The sequence below is a fragment of the Dipodomys merriami genome, unplaced genomic scaffold, assembly GCF_024711535.1.
Source record: "Dipodomys merriami isolate MVZ:Mamm:240054 unplaced genomic scaffold, mDipMer1.0.p SCAF_20, whole genome shotgun sequence".
In the NCBI taxonomy this organism is placed as follows: domain Eukaryota; kingdom Metazoa; phylum Chordata; class Mammalia; order Rodentia; family Heteromyidae; genus Dipodomys; species Dipodomys merriami.
The window spans coordinates 32280630-32300254 of record NW_027203382.1 but is presented as its reverse complement, the minus strand read 5'-3'; the positions used below and the strand labels follow the sequence as shown (position 1 = coordinate 32300254).

Sequence of the window (19625 nt, the reverse complement as noted above, 5' to 3'; positions counted from 1 at the left end):
GCCTTTCCTCGCTCGCTCCTGTTCAACCACCTAGACTACTGATGGAGTGAGGGGGAAGAGGTGAGGGTCAGCAGAGCGCAGATAATACAGTGGAAGGGAGCTGGAGACCAAGTGGAGACACGCAGGTGCCAGCTCCACCCTGGGGGGAGCCCCGCGGCCAGGCGGGAGCGCGGCGTGCGGGCACCGCCGGGGGACGGGGAGCGAGCCGCGGGGCGCGCGCGGAGGCTGAGCGCCCGGACCGCCAGATCCCGGATCGCAGAGGTGGAGGGGGGCGGGTGGTGGCGAGCGGGACGGAGGGACCCAGGGGCGCTGGGGGTTCGGCGCGGACGCATCCAGGGGTGCCGGGGTGGGAGGGGAGCCCCCGCAGAGAGCCGCCCGCCATGGGCGAGAGCAGCCGGCTGTGCTCCGGCTACTTCAGCGTGAACCACAGCTTCGTGGAGCCCTTCCAGTGCCCCCGGCGCGGCGAGGGCGCGGCGCTGCTCTACTGCTGCGGCTTCGCCGACCTCAAGTACTGCTGCAGCGAGCCGGGCAGCTACTTCCCCTACAAGCACAGCTACATGTGGAGCCTCAGGTGGGCAGGGCAGCCCCGGGGCGGGGGAGGGCTGGCGACCGTGTCCGGCCCGAGGCGCGGAGGCCAACTGGAACTCTGCCTCCTGTCCCGGTCAGGTCCCTCCGCAGGGATGCGGGGCCTCCAAGGGCGAGGGAGGGCAGGGGAGAGCAACCGCACCTCGGCTCGGAACTCCAGGGGCAGCCCGAGCTCTGCCAGGCGCTGGAGGAGCGCGGGGCTCTGCGCCCAGGGCGCACCCCGGGCCCGTTCCACCGACCTGGCCCAGGCACGACGCCAGTTCTCTGGCTGGCCAACTAGCCGTGCGTGCAAATAAGTTCAAGTATAGATTTTAATGGTTCTTTTTGACTGGTCTTTGAACAGAAAGGGAGCTCCTGGGGGAATCATGCGAAGGCATTAATTAAAGACCAGAATATTCCGCTTCTTTTAGGAATTGGCATTATTCCTTAAAAATATCAAAAAGACGTGTGTGTGTGTGTGTGTGTGTGTGTGTGTGTGTGTGTGTGTGTGTGTGTGTGTGTGTAAAACTTGCTCTTTTCAGGCGATCCAACAGTCGCACTGCCCAACCAAACTGAAGAGACACCCACAGAAAGAACAGAGTTAGCTGCCCCATCACACCCTCTGCATAGCCTTCCCAGACACTCTCTGTCAACACCTGAGCCATCAGACCATTGCTGGAAAGTAGAGACTTTCTAAGAGGAAGTCTTTCTTGCTTCTTTTTCGGATGAGAATTTTTCACATCCATTGTATTTACGCAGACATTTTTATTATGAAGTGCCTTTCCCCACTTCTACTCAAGATATTGCCAGCTTTGAAGATAATTGCTATATTTCAAGTGGAGTTCTAACATTGTAGGGAAGAACTGTCACGCCCCCTTAAACTGTTTCTTACAAATTAGAGAGAGAAAGAGAGGGGGGAGAGGGAGAGAGAGAGAAAGAGAGAGAGAGAGAAAGTTGCTAGCAAGAGGTACATTTTTATTTCTGACCATTTTCTAGCATTATCCAGGGTTTGTTAGACATCAGGTTTTCATCAATGACCACATCTTATTTCTTGAAATAAGAGTATTTTCTTCTGTATTTCAGGCTTCAATAAACATCTCAATAAGAGTACCTACATTCTAAGTTCCATTATCAGACTTTTGCTGGAGTGGGAAATGCCAGAACACAGCTTATTCTTAGATTAAAGAACTCTGTTGCACCCACAGCATATTATCTGGCCTTTGGGGAAATATTACAATAATTCATCTCCGAGTCTTTGACAGTATTAATAATGGCAAAAGTGTTTCCAATGGAGACTGGTAATGCCTAAGCCAAATTCAATTGGAACCTGCGACTGAGAATCTCAGATCTCTAAATAGTTCCAAAGTGACAAGCAGCTAAGAATATAAAACCTTCCTAAGATTTATGAGGGCACAAAGGGGCAAACAGCCTGCTGGGGCACTTTCATTCAGAACTGACAAATGGCCAGTTAGCCAGGTTCCCAGGAAATAGAAAAATCACTTTAACTGAGAGCATTGCTTGGTAACATTAAACCTGGGGTTCTTGTGAGTTATTGAGCTCTGAGGACACAATGGGGAGATAAATTTATTAGGGCTTCATTTCCCTCCTATTCTTTCCTTGTCACTTGTAATTGAAAATACTCCAACTGTGAAAACTATGGCAGAAGTCACTTATATTGAGATTCTGCAGCTGCTAGAGAAAGTCAGTAGTAACCATGAAAAGGTAAGTGAAGTTGCTAAATACAAGCATGGTTGCAATAATAAGATGGCAGCTTCAGACCCTTTCTCAGGGCTGAAAAGCAACTCTTTCCAGTGTTTCCCATGTCTGCCCTACTCCCATTTCTTCTCTTCCCCCAAATCTCTACATTCTTAGGATTTCCTTTGACAGCTTTCTCTAAGATCTTGGAAAGATCATGCCTATTAGAGAAGGGTGAGCTTAAATAGATGCTCAATAACTTTGTTCAAATGGGTATTTTGGGAGACAACTACAGGTCTACTTCCACTAAGAGTCGATACCTAGAGTTTTGCATGTATAAAGCAGCGTTTCTGTGATGTGGAGTGCTGACACTGAAACATTGTCTAGATTATGGAGTCTTTTCCTTTTATAACAACATGAAAGGGTAAAAAAGGACATAGCATGCTTTGGTTCTGTTTTTTTTTTTTCAGTTGCATGTCCTGGATTCTTAATTTGTACATTGAAAGTTCACAGTATGTGTATTGAATTTAATTAGGCTGACAATTTCACTTGTTAATTGAGTCACTTTTTTTTTATTTTGTAGATTTTTTTTTAATAAGTGGGGTTCTGGTTTCAGGAATATATCCAGATATCTTAATCTGTTATCTGCTTTGTACACTAAATAATATTAACTGGATTACATTCTCACATTTCAGTGTGTATAGTGAAGCCATCTTAACCCTCCATGCCACGATCTACAGAAATAGCATGGGTCCACCTTGGCTGCCCTTAGTCGGTGCACGGTCAGACACAGACAGTCTATCCCCTTAAAGGAGAGTATACCAGCTCACATCAGCCTCAGATTAAAATATATAACCCTGGTCTGGTTCTGCCATACAAGCACCAGTTTTCACTTGTGTGCAGGGCCATATTAATAAACTAAACACAAAAACCTCTAGAAGTCTGCCTTCATCTTGTAGCTCAAGAAGCAATCTCTTATTTGTAAGGGCGCTTTCTCTCATCAAATCAAGCCTTTCATTTTTCAATACCATTCTCCTAACATACTTCCTAACATACTTGATCAAATTCCTCTTTCCCTCCTTTGATACAAGTCAAGTTAGTTAGGCCCTAAACCCTGGGAGAGAGAAAGAGCCTTAAAGGAAACCAGAAAGAGTAAAAAAAAAAAAAAAGGAACATTACTTTTCAATGATTCAAATGTTCCAAATGATAACAGTTTGATCAATCATTAAGCAATTAGTATTTCCTTCCACTTATGAAATTTTTCTACAGGTTAAGAATGTGAGCATTTCTAATACTTGTGCACAACATAATGGGAAACAGTAGGAAAGTTAATTGAAATGTCTCAGTTTGCACAGCTTCAAATGTAATCTATATATTTAATTATATATATTTACACATACACACATACACACAAAAGATGCATATCTTTGCATTAGTAGGTGATGCTTATTTTTCAAGCTCCTTTTTCATTTAGTAGTACTAAATTCATGGATTTTCTATAAAAACTGTATTGCTTCTCAAATGATTAGCCTTATTGGTAAGTTCATGAAATTATTTACTACAAGTTAAGCACAGAGCAAATATAATGGTGTATGCACCTTAATTTTGGATAAAAGCACAAGAGTTTCTTTTCGATACTAGAAGCCTTAGATATTATGTTCTTCTAGACAGAAAGATCTCAAACTGAACATGTACTTCATCTGTATTTCACAAATGTGGTTTTCCTTTAACCAAACCTTTTTTTGGTAAAGGTTGTGGTTTTGTAGATCAATAAATGGTATCTCATATATATGTCTCCAAAAGAAAAGTTTTACATTTCCAATAAATATTTGTTTCCCAACATTTTTGCAGCAAATGTTTTTCTATTAATCTATTATTAGTGAACTTGAATTTTTCTTTTTAAGGTACAGCAATGATGGAGGTTTACATAACAGGTATTTTTGAACCATCATTTGACCTTCTACCTTTATGATGAATTCATGTGGCATTTTCACTAATATTAACATATAAATTTAAAAGGGTCTTGAAAACTTTTAGAGAAAACATAGTAAGAATTTGATGGTAAGAAAAAATTTGCTGCAGATTTCAATTATTTATTAGCTATGTTAAAATATAATTTGGTTATGAATAGTTGAGAACAAGAATCAATCTGTAGCCCCTGCCTTTGGTTTTTGTGCAAACCAGTTTGCATGACATGATTTTTTTCTATGTTCCTCAGCATTGGTGCTCTGATCGGATTGGGAATTGCTGCCCTTGTTTTACTGGCCTTTGTCATCAGCGTCTGTGTTCTTTGTTATTTGTTTCTCTATACAAAGCCTCAAAAAATAGACACTGGACTTAAACTTCAACCCCTAGACGCTTCTTCTATTGGAGAAGGTAATCAACATCCTTTATGTCTAACCAGTTCACAGTACTCTATCAAAAGAATAATCTACACCTAGGCAACAGATTATAATGAATGCTTTAAAAAATAATTTATTATGTGTGTTTGTAAAAATTTTACATTGCATCAGGCCTTAATGATGATGCCTTACGGAAACTGTGGCCAAGAAAAACAGCTACGGTATGAAATGCTATTATGAAAAGTAAATCATTGGTTCAGCAAATCTACTTTAATATATCTATGTGCCTCTTGAAAATTTTAAATTTTGGTTTTTATTGGAGCCAAAAAGTCAAATAAATAGAGAAACAAAATCTCCAAAAATTCAAAATCAATCAGTCAGTGGTTAGTTCAGAATGTTTCTACCCATAGAATATGGAAGTGATAACTTTTTATGCATGGTATTTCAGTTATGAAGTGTATGACTCAAATGCTATTTATCATTACGGATTCATCAAAAATGCTTGCAGTGGATTCTTTTGACAATACTGGGCTTTGAACTCAAGACTTCAGATATGCAAGAATGGCATGAAACTATTGACTCACCACTCTATTCCAGCTTTCTGCTGGAGATAGTCTACAGAACTTTTCTATCCAGTCTGGCCTTGATCCACAATCCTTCAGGTCTGAGGGGGTGACCAGTGGTGCCTAACTAAAACATTGTTGAAGTTTTGTTAAAGTAAATTACCATTAGTATATTAAGAAGCATAAATTGGGTTGGGAAGGTGGCTTGTGGTAGGGTGCTTGCCTTGCATGCATGAGGCCTTGGATTTGATTCCTCAGCACCACATAAGCAGAAAAAAAACAGAAGTGGCACTGTGGCCCAAGTGCTGAAGAGCTGAGGGACAGTGCCCAGGCCCAGTGTTCAGGCCTCACGACCGACTAAATGAAATAAAATAATTTTTAAAAAAGAAAAAAAAGAAGCACAAATCATGAGCTTTATTTGGATATACATTTCTCTACACATATATTTCCATACATGTATATATCTATGTATAGAATATTCACTGTAGAATAAATGTATTTACAATTTATAGAATATATCAGTTTAGAATCTACACAGCCATATATATACACAAGTGCTAACTTATTCCAATTTATAAGGAAAGCAAAACTCTTTTTTTTCCTTTTTGAGACAAGATCATGCTTTGCAGTTCATATTAGCCTCCTGCCTCAGTCCCTTGAGTGTTGGGATTACAGACATACACCACCATACCTGACAGAAAATAAAAATCTTAAAAAAGAAAAAAATGGGTCACGGGATGTATTTAAGAGAATGCTGAAACCTGGTCCCTGGCGCCTGCATCAGTACATTATGCTGTGGCTGCATTAGCTCTGCAGGGGAAGGAGAGGAACTCCCTCCTCTCTCAGAGGGTGTCTTAGGCTACAGAGCCCAGGGCTAACATCCTTCCTGAGCTCTGATTGGAGAATGGATGGCCAAATGGAAAACCTGATAGCTGAATTTAGTCCAAATGACTTAGACCCAGTTTCTGTACAGGCAAAATAATGTGGTAGGTTGGCAATGACCAAATAATGAGATGATAAAGTCAATCGTCTAAATGCTTACATGATTTTAGGTCATAGTTCTTAAATTTTGCTATGTCTGAAAGCTCCAGCCCAAAGGACCACAAGGAAACCAAGCCACACACAGCAAAGCTTATTGTCAGCAAGCTAACAAGGCTGTGCTTTTGGGCTGAGTGCCACGCGTGTCTTTGTGCAAAGGGGGCATCTTTAGACTAGGAGCGGGGAGTACTCTGCAGTTGCAGGCAGGGCCAAAGATAACATGTAGCCAGGGCCTGGTTTACTGATTGCAACTTTTGCAGTTAGGTTTGGGTGGAAGGCATTCCACTGCTGCAACTGGAGGCTAATCGGACACAAATCTGTGGGAATTAATGATTGTGGCCAGGCCTGGTCTGGTCACCTGATTTCAGGGAAAGGGCTGTGGACCTACGATGGCAGGTGTTAAGTCAAAATGGAGGAGAACACCCTAACAATGTCTGTAAATCATTGAGAGATTTCGTTAAAAATACAGATTCCAAGCTGTCTTTTCAAGCAAATCAGTTCTTGATTCTGCTATTTGTCCCAGAACAACCTGAGTAAATATGTTAAAACCTATGATGTTGGGCCAAACACAGTGGCTCCTATCTGTATTCCCAGCGACTTGGGAGGCAGAAATTGGGAGGATCACAATTCAAGGCCAGTCAGGGCAAAATGTTATATATAAGGCCATGTCAATCAGTTAGCTGGCTGCGGTGTTACACACAAATATATCTACTGTCCCAGCTGTATGGGAGGATCACAGTCTAGGCTCCATTCCTAGGCAATGAGGGACCTACCTGGAAAATAAAACAAAATGAGGGATAGGGCTGGGTAGGTGGCCTAGTGGTCGAGTGCTTGCCTAGCATGCATGAAGCCCTGGCTTCGATTCCTCAGTACCACATACACAGAAAAAGCCGGAAGTGGTGTTGTGGCTCAAGTGATAAAGCAAAAAAAGCTTGAGACTCAGCTTGGGCTGAGTTCAAGCCCCAAAACTGGGAACAAAAAAAATAGGGATGGTAGCTGGGTGCCTGTGGTTCTTATGTCTGTAATCCTAGCTATTCAGGAGGCTGAGATTTGAGGATTACAGTTTAAAGCCAGCCACTGCAGGAAAGTCCGGAGATCCTTCTCTCCAATTAACCACCTGAAAACTGGGAGTGTGCTGTGGCGCAAGTGGTAGAGTGCTAGCCTTGAGCTGAAGAGCTGAGGGACAGCACCCAGGCCCAGAGTTCAAGCCCCATGACTGACAAAAAAAATGAGGGATGGTTTAAATGGTAGAGTGCCTGACACTGCCTAGCATGTGCAAAGTCCTGATTTTAAACCTCAGGACCAACAACTTCTCCCACTAACCTGAGGCCAGGTCACATCTCTTCTCTGATCAAAACCCTAATCTCTTTCCATTTCTCTCAACTGATACATTCTTGTGACTGTTCTCTATACCCTTTGTCACCTTTATACCATTTGTCACCTTTAGCCAAATCATTGTTCCTTGAAATTCTTGATTAACAAGTTTTGTATATGCTATCATCATTCTCTCAGATATCAGCCTGACTTGTACCTTTACTTTCTCCAAATCCTCCCTGAAGTCCCCTTCCTGTATTTGTTGTTGTTGTAGGTCATGGAGTTTGAACTCAAGGCCTAGGTGCTGTCCCTGAGATCTTTTGCTCAAGGCTAGTGCTCTATCACTTTGAGCCAAAGTGCCACTGTTGGGTTATGCATGGTTAATTGGAGATAGGGGCCTCATGGGAACTTTTCTGCCTGGGCTGACTTCAAACCTCAATCCTCAGATCTCAGCCTCCTAAGTAGCTAGGAATATAGGCATGAGCCATCAGTGCCCAGCTCCCTTTCTGCATTCTTAATTCTTCATCAACACCTCACACCCTCTTCCTGCTTAATTTTTCCTATGTATTTAACACGAATATCCTATGTATCTTATTTATGTGTTGTCTAAGTTTTCTCCACTCCAACTAGAAACTGCAAGGTATATTAAATATGTAGGTTTCATTAGGTATCTGATGAAGAGAACACTACACAGTATTCAGGCATGAAAAAAAAAGTATATTTACCAAATTGCTGTCCCTGCCATGCATAGTGGAGAGGCGTGGCCAAAAAGGGGAAACCCACCCCCAGGCCAGGACTTATCTAGACCAGGGACAGGAAGAGGTGTGGCCAGGTGGGGGAAAGGTGTGGCCACACTGGATCTGGATGTGATCTCAGGGTCTGTCCTATGGCCAGATGGGAGGCATAATCAGGGTGGCCCAGGATGTGACCTAGCAGGAGGGGGAGGTGACTGCTTCCAGGTGTGCCAGTTACCTGGGTGATGGAGGTAGTGAGGTATCTACACTGGGCCTGCATGGCCTTGGGGCAGACCTTACAGAAACTTTGTTCCAGGATAAGTAAGAACTTCTGTCTTGTATGTTCACCACTAGCTCCAGTGCCTCTAACACTTAGATACTTCCTGAATGAATAGATTGAAATAGCACTGTATCTCAATCTTAGGTGATCAAAGAAATGTATTCTGAGAAATATTGACAATGCTTTGCATTGCTATGTATTGAGTACTCCTACATAACACACAGTACTAAATACAAAGTGATTATTTTAGCTCAAGGATGGCTCCAACATTGTAGATTATGTTGGCTCTTAGCAGCATAATAATTGGTTTGTTGATTTACATCTTTGGGAGCTTTCTTATTGTCAATCAATTGAGGAAGCCTGTTAATGTACTTCTTATAAAGTTGGATGAGACTTTTCTTTCAATGAAATATGCCCATGCTACCCCCTCAATATACCTTTCCTGAGTACTTGCTATTGTCAAGGTAAGATCTAATATAACCAATGCCTTCCAGTTGCTTTCAAATAGGTGTTTTAGTCCCTTGGGTAAATTTTATTAAAATTAGACGAAGTGGATAGCCCCAAACAAATGAAGGTAACCCAAATGCCACTGGAATAGAAAATGGTTTCAATTTGAAGCAATCTTTTGAAGTGGTAATTAAACATTGCTGTACCCTTTGTTAAATATTTGTGTTCCATTGTGGTGATTTTGCCACTAGCAGGAGATGTTCAAGCTATTGCGAAAACAAGTCTGGTGTTTTATTGCATTTAAGATATGTCTAAATGTTAGAGACATAATAAAATACTTGCATAATAAGTTAAGCAAGTAAACAGTGCACCAGAGGAAAATTAGTTTTACCAACTAAAGCCCTTTTCTTTCAAGACTACCTATTTCCAAGACCCAAAGTTTAATGTGTAAATCATTCTAGATTAATTATTATAGAGATTGTTTTCCTTACAGGCAATTCAAATGGATTCAATAGAAACATGTTCTTGTTTATCTTATTAAAATTGACTTAAAGTACGGGATATTTTTTCTAAAAATGACAAAGTTTAGAGTCTGATCTTAGATTATTTGGCCAAGATTTTTCCATAGTGTATCTTCATTCTTTCATATTTGACTTCTATTGTATATAATTTAAGTCTCCAAAAAAAAAAAAGTAAAATCCCTCTCTGCTAGTCACTATCACCTTAATTGGATCTCTAGCATTTATTCTTCACAGATCACCTGTCACTAGGCAATTGATGGCTTTAAAATTTTATCTTATCACCATTTTCTTCTTTTTCAACCTTTGCATTTTAGGTGATGCACTCTTCAAATGCCAATGGTTAAGAGCACCATGACTTCTCTAGGACAATTCCTAGCTATGTGAAGAGCTTGCTGAGTACAGACAGTCCTGAGGGTAGGGCTCATCTCAAGGTTGGAGAAAAATTATTGGCAAATGGAAGACAAACCAAAGTGTTGAATGTCTCAGAGCCTTGCTTTGCAAGCTTTTCCATGGAGTGTTCTTAAAGTTCTAACAGAAAGGAGCCTGTTTCCACCAGAATTCTCAGAGCTAGAATAGGCAAGCTTGATTTAAACCTTAAGAATTTAAATAACTTCAAGTGTCCCTTGTTTTTACTATTATGGGAATTTTCACTTTGACTGAAGAACCCAGTGGCTTGTTTCACTCTAATAATGGCATCTCCTACCTCCTGTAACTGTAATTTGAGTTAAGTTTCTTCTCCAGAAGATACAGCTTCAAATGGCTTCAAATGTTCATTGGTAACTTGGTGTTGTGGAGGTGATGAGGGAGTATCACAAAGAGGGTCCTAAGAGGCAGATTCTAAAAAATAAATTTGGTGGTTTGAACTCAGAGCCTTGTACTTGCTAGGCTGGCACCCTACCAATGAGCCATGCCTTCAGTCCTTTCTTGCACTGGTTACTTTTGAGATGGAGGTCTTGCTTCCTGCTGAAGAATATCTCAGGAACACATCTATGGATTTAGGCCTCTCATTAATCTGGAAAAACAGTTGCACACCACCAGGCCCTACTTCTTCCATGGTGAGTCTCATGGACTTTTCTGACCTGGATGGATTCTTTCATCTTCCAGATTTCAGCCTCACACAGAGATAGGAGGGCAGATGCATGTCACCATGTCCAGCTATTTCTTATGAAGGTTCTTGAATATAGGTCTGAGCTAGCCTTGAACTTCAAGCATTTAAATCTCAGTTCCTATAGGTAGCTAGGATGACAGGAAATAAGCCACTGACACTCAAAAGATGCAGAATTTTTGATAAAAATTAGAAAAGCAGATATTAGTAGAGCTGCTTTACACAAATAAAGCAGTACAATTAACTAGAAATAACATCCTCAAGACTGTTTTTTTTTTTTGTGAAAAAGCAGATGAAATAGGGTGAATAAATTAGAGTAAGGCACAGTTGTATAGAAAACAATGCAAACTATATACTGAATACTGAGACAGTAAATTGGAAGATCATGTAATCATTTATTCTCCCTGTGAACAAAATGGGACTTGGGCTGGCTTAGAATAGTCTTTCTTCTTAGAAGAACCCTCCACATTGTCTCCCACTTATTTTCCTAGACACAAAACCTATCTTTCAGTTCTTGCTCATTATAGGAAAACTAGAAAATATAGTAAAATAAATAATGTCCTTCATGAGCCCAGCACACACACATAGTAGATATTAATAGAGTGACAAGTATGCTTCACAGATTTTTTTCTCTTCATCTATTGATGCATGTATATTTTAAAAAATAGGGAAAATGGTCTTATAGGAATTTTGTCACTATATAATATTGCTCTTTTTTCCCTCAAGAAATGAGTACATGTGCTACCACTTTAAGTCAATGTTTTTAGTTTGATGGAGTACCGTAATCTTACAATTTTGGTACAATTTCATACTTCTGGATAGCAAGTAGATAGTTTTTCTCATACTTACTAATTGCTAGTGTTTTATTTCACTTAGCTCATCTTTGGCACTTCTTTGAGAGATGATTTCTTTTCTGAACTGTCTTTTTAACTACAAATAGGAGAGAAGGTCATTACCTAGAATGTATACTTTCCTCTTGCAGGAATCTTGTACATTTATCATATTCAAGAAGTATAACTGACAGAAATATTACTTAATTTATATGTCAGTATTCACCCGACCTCCTTAATAGTGAACTTTTTCTTACCTATTATCTAGTACAGAATTATATTGTTGTAAATAATTGTATTACTTTTGTTTATTTCTATTTTCTAATGAGTCAGTTGTTTAAACATTTATTGGATAATCCATCTTCCTCTTGACAATGAAAACTGTCTCATTCATAAACTAAAATTTTATATATACTACGGCCTGTTTTTAGAGTTTATGCTTATTAAACTTATCAATCTGTTTACTTTTACACTAGTAATATGCTTTAAAATTATTGTTGCTGCATTGTTTATCTTAGTATCAGATTAAGCAAGAGCCTCTCTCATTCCTTCCTTTATTCTTTAAAAAAATTTTCTTGGTTATTCTTTTAATATTCAATTTTTTTAAAAAAAATCAGATCAAAATGTCAAATTTTAAAAAATGAGATGTTTAATACTAAGTGTAGAGATAAATTTGGGAACTAACTTTCTGAATAGGCTTTACAGACTTCAGGAAAAAGTAAAACTGCTCAGAACGCTTAGTAATTAGGCTGGTACATTATTTAGCAATTCTTGGTTTCAGAAAGGCTTTTAAAAATTTCATCTAAGAAAGTACCCAAGAAGGGCTGGGAAGGTGGCTCAGTGGTAGAGCGCTTGCCTTGCATGCCTGAGGCCCTGGGTTCGAATCCTCAGCACCACATAAGCAAAAAGAAAAAAGTCGAAAGTGGCGCTGTGGCTCAAGTGGTAGAGTGGTAGCCTTGAGCTGAAGAGCTGAGGGACAGCGCCCAGGTCCAGAGCCAGAGTTCAGGCCACATGACCGGACCCTCCAAAAAAATTTTTTTTCATCGATCTTTTAATCAAAGATGGGGAAATTTGGATTCAATGGCATAAAACGCCACCAATGTCCCCTAAAAGGAACTTCCAATGGAAAAATAACAAACCAGGAATTCCAGTGACTATTTTTGTTTCCAGAAGGTAGAAAATCAAATTGCTCAGCAGACCTACTACTGTACTTAGTGTTTGTGAGTGCTAAATGCATTCCTGCAGGTAGAATATCAGTCAATCCCTACTGACTGATCCAGGAACGAATAAGCACTATAAAAGCCAATCTTCCACTGAGAAATATTTAAAGAATTGAGCATCCACTAAATTCCTTTGTAGGTTAAATTAATAATCAATAATTAGACAAACTTAACAATGCAGGAAAGTGGGGGGGAAATGACAATTCTGGGGGAAAAAGAAGTGGGGCAGGAAAAAAATTCCTTCTCTTTCTCTTTTCCTTTCCCTTTGTACTGGGGATCTCAGGCCTCCTTAAATGTTCTACTACTTGAGCCACATTAGTGGTTAGCTTTTCAGATAGGTTATCACTCCAAGGCCTGAACTAACACTGGGACTTGATCTTTCTATCTCTGCCTTTGAGCAGGGTAGGATTACATACCAAGCTAGGATAGGAAAATACATCTAAGTAGAACTGTTTCTATTCATACTTTCTTAATGATTTGTTAATCCCCCGACCCCCTTTTTTTCTGGTGCTGGTCTTGAGCTCAAACCCCATACTCTTGCTTGACTTTTTGCTCAGGACTTTCACTCTACCACTTGATCCACATCTCCTTCACTTCTGACCTGTTTACTGGTTAATTGGAGTCTCATAGATTTGTCTACCTGGGCTGGCTTTGAACGGTGATCCACTGATCTCAGTTTGTGAGTAGCTAGGATGAATCATAAATCACTAGTGCCCAGCTTCAAAGTGTGTTTATATGATATAATATATTTGCATATATACTTGAAGGGCATTGAAGAGAGAAGTCAGTAGACCTTCAGATTTAGTCCTATGACCATCACATGAAATTCATACAGAAAACATTCTCTTACAAACTACAACAGCAACAACAAAAGCACTACTAGGGTATGTATTCAGACTGCTTGTTTCCCAAAGTGATCCAGGTAGATGAACATTTGGAAGCTGCTGAAGGACTTAGAATGGTTAGACCGAAGCGGAGATAAATAGCAGGAGAGCTCCATTATAGTTCTTCAAGAGAGCCAAGAAATAAGATGTAGGGATCTTCAGTATTCTTTTGATATTTTTAAATGGCAGACAAGAACAGCATTCACAGACTTCCAGGATCTCTGAGAAAGGAAAGGCTCTGAAAGTAAATGTGAAGTTAAACAGTTATCAGAAAAAAATAGCCTTTGGCTTCACTGTGATAAGGACAGGTATAAAGGTTCTGTAAGAATGGGATTTAAATTTCAGCAAAAGCCAAAGCTTTAATTTAAATGCCAGAAAGGGAGGCATAGGATTAAAAGAAACCGGAGATGGACATCTAATGACCAGACCTCAAAGGCAACAGATTGTGCCAATCCAGGAAAGAACTGTGAAGTTGCATCTTGGCAATTGCACTCTACTACAAAACTAAGAGGAATTAAATCAGAAAACTCTTTTATGTGTAACAAATCCCTGGAGAGGTTCAACAGTATTACAGATTTCTTATTTAAAATCAATCCCATGCTGTAATAACCTTGTGATGGAAAATAAGCAGCTGCTTCTATTCCTATTTAAGAAATTACTTTCTATTTTATCACAGGGAACGTAGGAAAAACCAGGTTGCTTAGAAGGTCTTTTCTTTATTTTAAAATTATCCCAAAGTGGTATTATCTGGACACCCATTATCACTATGTCTCAATGTATTGTAGTCATTTTTCCTACCTCCAGACTCTGAATTACTAGTGGAATGTTTTCTGGGAGTGCTTTTGAATTTTGACAAGTGGTGGGATAAGAGTGAACACTAGAAGTGTTTCTGTGTTTATTAACAGATCTTTCCTGTTCACATAGAGAATTGGTTTGGGTTTTATTTTTGAACTTTTATTTTATTATAAAGGTGACTGCAGAGGGGTTACAGTTACATAAGTAAGGTAATGAGCACATTTCTTGTTGAACAGTGTTACCCACTCCCTTGTTTTATCCCAGTTCTCCTCTCCCATTTTCCTTCCCCCTCCCACAAGTTGTGAAGTTCATTTCCAGTAGTGTATCTTGTGTAGCTCTGTGGCATTGATTCATCCTTTGTCCTTTGTCTCATCATTTTGTTATTTCCCTTCCCTTCCCCAAATCAGATAAACATATATACAAAATACAGGGTACCAAAATTAAAAACAGTGACAACAGGGGATAAACCAAAGGGGGGAAAAAGAAAAAAAGAAATAATACAGTACATTAAAAAAAACCTTCTTGTTTCCATTTCTTGGAGTTCATTTAGATTAGCATCATTCTATATAGTCTTAGCTATTGAGTTATTGTGATCCTCTGCTAGGACTATCCTAGACATTTACTAATTATTACAAATGAGGGAAACCATGGAGCCTTTGTTTCTTTGGGTCTGGCTTATTTCACTCAATACAGTTTTTCCCCCGAGTTTTTTCCATTTCCTTTTGAATGGGGCAATGCCATTCTTTATGATGGAAGTATAGAATTCCACTGTGTGTGTGTGTGTGTGTGTGTGTGTGTGTGTGTGTGTGTTTCATATTTTCTTAATCCATTCATCTCTTGAGGGGTGTCTGGGTTGGTTCCATATCTTCACTATGTTAGGGAAACTGCTTTGGCTTAGGAAGCCAGTCTAAGGAATTAGCATTGTCCTTAACACTACTGGAAGCATTCAGCTTGCAAGTAAATGAGTCAGGGATGAGAGGTGAGGGTCTTTAAAAGTGCTAGTGTAATACTGGAATGTCATTTTAAAAAGCTTTATACCTCAGAGGGCAGCAGACATGCTAGATAAATTCCTTCAATTGTTGCAACAGAAATAAATAACAGAAACTAAAGCTGTCAGAATGGAGATAATTTAAAGAGAACCCCAGCATAACTAAGTTAGGAAATAATATCCTGATATCCTGACTTCTTTGCCCAGTTTTTTATTGTCAAGATGATGCACAGAGGGTTACAGTTACATAAGTAAGGTAATGAGTACATTTCTTGTCAACCGTGTTACTCCTTCCCTCAATTTTCTACTTTCCCTCCTCCTCCACCAAGTAGTACAGATCATTTCCAACATAGTGCCTTGTGAATATTGCTGTTGCATTGGTTCCCTCTTGTCCTTTGTCTCACCATTCTGTTGTTCCCTTCCCTTCCCTAATTCAAATAAACGTATATACAATACCAGGGTACCAGAATTAACTACAGTGACAACAGGGGGAAGAACATACAGAAACAAAGAAATCACACAGTACATTAAAAATAACAAAAAAAACCCCTCTTGTATCCATTTCGCTTAGAATCATCTTATATGGTTATATGTATGTAGCTATTAAGCTATTCTGCTCATCTGATGATTATCCTAGATGTATACTAATTATTGCAGATAAGGGAAACCATGGGACCCGTGTTTCTTTGGGTCTGGCTTACTTCACTTAATATGATTTTTTCCAAGTCTTTCCATTTTTTACCCAGTTTTTTTTAAGTTGATACTGATACCTCTAGATTCAATTCCCAGTATTGACAACCAAGCAACCAAGCAATCAACTAACCAACCAACCAATCAATCGATCAATTAAAAAGAACTGGATATGATGAAGTAGCAACACTCAAAAATTTAATTCTAATTTTATAAATTTATATATCTTAAGAAATATGAAGGACTTGAACTAATCATCTTATAATTTTTAGGTTTTCTTAAATTGCAATAAAGTATTAAAAATTTAGATGTCTAAATAAGTGCTTACATAAGATACAAATGCCATAATAACTTATTAAATAGCCACCTATTTCTTTGTTATCAATTTGTCTTAACTGATGCACAAAAGGTTTTCTAGGGACATTAGACATGGTGGCTCACGCCTGTAATCCTAGCTATTCAGGAGGCTGAGATCTGAGGATCGTGGTTCAAAGCCAGCTTAGGCAGGAAAGGCCATGAGACTCTTATCTCCAATAAACAATACAAAAAACCGGAAGTAGTGCTGTGGCTCAAGTGGTACAGCACTAGTATTGAGCTGAAGAGCTGAGGGACAGTGCCCAGGCCTAGAGTTCAAGCGCCATGATTGACCAAAAAAATAAAAAAGATTTTCTAGGGACATAAACATTTTCTTTACAAATAAAATTAATATTCCATAACAAAAAATCACACATATAATATGTACTATAATTGTTTATTGTATCTCAATAGGTAACTAACAAAAATCCTTTCCTGATAAACGTCCTGAAGAATATATGTGAATTATACATTTCTCTTGTTCCATTTTATGCTATCAATTAGTATTATTAGATATCTTAAAAAAATCTAGTTTCTGCAAATTATAAATAAATTCTCCTATTTTGCTAATTTTAGACTCATTTAATGCAACATATAAATGAAATTGTGGCAATATGTTTATGTTTGAACACACCTAAATTGCTTACAAGGGTTGCTGCAAGTTAATAGGATTGGCTTTAATGCAGTTATTTCACTTTATGCAGAGGATGGGGGTAATTTTACTTCTACTAAAAGATTCTGAAAATGGTACATTCTTATAGTTTCTCATAGAAGCATGGAGAAAGGTATGCATGGAAATAAAATTTGCTTTTGTGACTAAACAACCTTGAAATGACTGAGCTATGAATCTCTACACAGTACTTTCAGGATGCCATATTTTCAACATTACTTCAAAACTTTAAGTACAAATTTCATAAAGCAACTGTTTTTTTTTCTGGTCATGGGGCCTTAACTCTGGGCCTGGGCACTGTCCCTCAGCTCTTCAGCTCAAGACTAGCGCTCTACCACTTGAGCCACAGTGTCACTTCCAGCATTTTCTGTTTATGTGGTGCTGAGGAATCGAACCCAGGGCCTCATGCATGCAAGGCAAGCACTCTACCACTGAGCCACCTTCCCAGCCTGTCAAAAGCAACTTTTATAACACAATTTTGAGTAATAATTTCCTGTTGTTTGTGTATTTGCAGACTACTTAAATACAAAAACAAGACCCTTCGTTTCACATGCAACATCAAATTCAACAAATGAAACATCCTATGAAGCTGATGATATAATTCAAGAAAAAACAACAGATACAACACAAATCAATACTGCATATTAGTGAAAAAGCCTGTATTTTAAAAGATTATTGGAGCTGCAGCAAGAATAAAGAATGCATTTCAAACTATAGTTTCAAATATTGCTTTTTCAATATTCATCACTCACAACATAAAACACAACTGCATTTTTGATTAATTCATAGAACAATATGGTTTTGATAGATTGTCATCTACATTCATTTACTTTTATTTGTTAAGGTGTTTCTGTATTGCAGGAAATTATGCTAGTTATTCAGAAGAAATTAATGAATTTACCAATTATGCAAACAACAAATGAGATTATCACACTACCAGCATTTTACAATTTTTAAAACAGGCAAATGTTTTAGTTCATTTGTTTTGTTTTTTTTTTTCAATAAGTAATGGCACTAGATAAGCAATTTCTCAGAGGAAATTGTCTTTTGAACTAGGGTGTCATGGTCTTAAGTCTCTTAGAAATCAACCTCTGTCAGACAAATGGAGAGAGGAAGGGTGTAGTCAATGTACATATGTGAAAATAGTATTAGGTAATTTGAAGGGATTAGTGGGATTGAGACAGATAGAGAATGAAGATGGTGCACTGATCAAGATGCACTGTATTCTTAAACTGACATGCTGAGTTGAAACACCTTCATAATACTACTTAAAAATCATTATTTTTAAAAAATGAAAAAGAAAAAAAGTCAGTCCCTACCACTTTGGATGATTTTCATGAAACACATTATCATTATAAAGTTAATATTCAATAACAAAAATATCACACTGCATAATCTATACAATGTTTTCTGTGTTTCAAGGGGCAACCTTAATAAAAATCCTTTACTGATAAACTTCCTGTAGAATCTGTTTGCAAGTTATAAAACTAGTTTCTTTAGTTCCATGGTATGTCATTTCTGCAAATTATATGTGCCTTAAAAAGAGTTTTTATCTATAAAGATAATTTCTATTGTAAGAACTTAGATCTGATTTTACAATGGATTTCAACAAAAGAAAAGGAAGAATTGTAAGTCAGCTTTGCTGCACAGGTTTCCTGTATTGTATAAGGCTTTGTTAGTCAGAGGACTGGTCTTTCAAAATGTGCCAAACAGTTTCTCTAGTCTAACATTAAAAAGGAATGCCCTACTGTTCTTGGATTCAAGTTTGAGGTTTTTCTTTAATAGGTTGTAAAAGTTTCTACCAAGAACCCTCTGGACCAGCATTATCGAATAGGATTTTTCAAGATGATAAAAATCTTCTTTTCGTATTTGCATTGTCTGATACAGTTGCCACTAAACTCATGTGGTTAGTGGGCCCTTAAAATGAGGCTAGTATCAGTGTAGGATTATATTTTTATTTCATTAATTAATATAAATAGCTATGTGTCTATATTGACAGAAGAGTCCTTGGGATAATTATTGTAATATCCTACTAGTAGGATATTCAAAAAAGGATAATTTTGCAAGATTAAATTGCTTAGAGTATACGTGGTTTGAAAGTTAATAATTTTCATTACAAAAATGACATTTCATGAGATGATAAAAGCAAAGGTCTTTACTTTTGTGAAAGTTCTGAGCTGTCATGAGTACTTTTGATCTTTTACACTGTTAAGTTCTCAGAAAATATGCTATGGTCTTCAGCAACTAAAAATAATTTTACTAAGTTGTTTGAAGTGAAACTTTAGGCTGAAAGATTAACACTGGATCTACTTTTGCAGCTCAAGGGAAGGGCGATGCCATAAATGACACAGAATTTAGAGCAACAACATGCTCAGCTCCTTCCAATTTGTGGGAGAGACAAAACAGGCTAGACATGGTTGGATGCATCATAGGTTGTGCTGCAGAAGAGGCATCCCAATTTTAGTTTGGTTACACTCTGTACTTTTAGAGAAGCTGAGAGAAGACCAGTGAGGTCAAGACTCTGGGCTTAACAATTGGAGTTGCTGTGCAGTAGTCCAAGAAATCTACTGTTCTTGGTCACCACGAAGTTT

The 19625-nt window shown here is 38.5% G+C and overlaps 1 protein-coding gene across 1 annotated transcript; it reads left to right on the top strand.

The window, feature by feature from the left end:
- The first annotated feature begins 363 nt into the window (after positions 1 to 363).
- Positions 364 to 17748, top strand: LOC138833030 (protein shisa-like-2B). Its single transcript, XM_070031389.1, has 3 exons — positions 364 to 571; positions 4478 to 4635; positions 17549 to 17748. Exons 1-3 carry the CDS (start codon positions 381 to 383, stop codon positions 17680 to 17682), a joined length of 483 nt encoding a protein of 160 aa, XP_069887490.1. The 5' UTR covers positions 364 to 380; the 3' UTR covers positions 17683 to 17748.
- The last annotated feature ends 1877 nt before the right edge of the window (positions 17749 to 19625 follow it).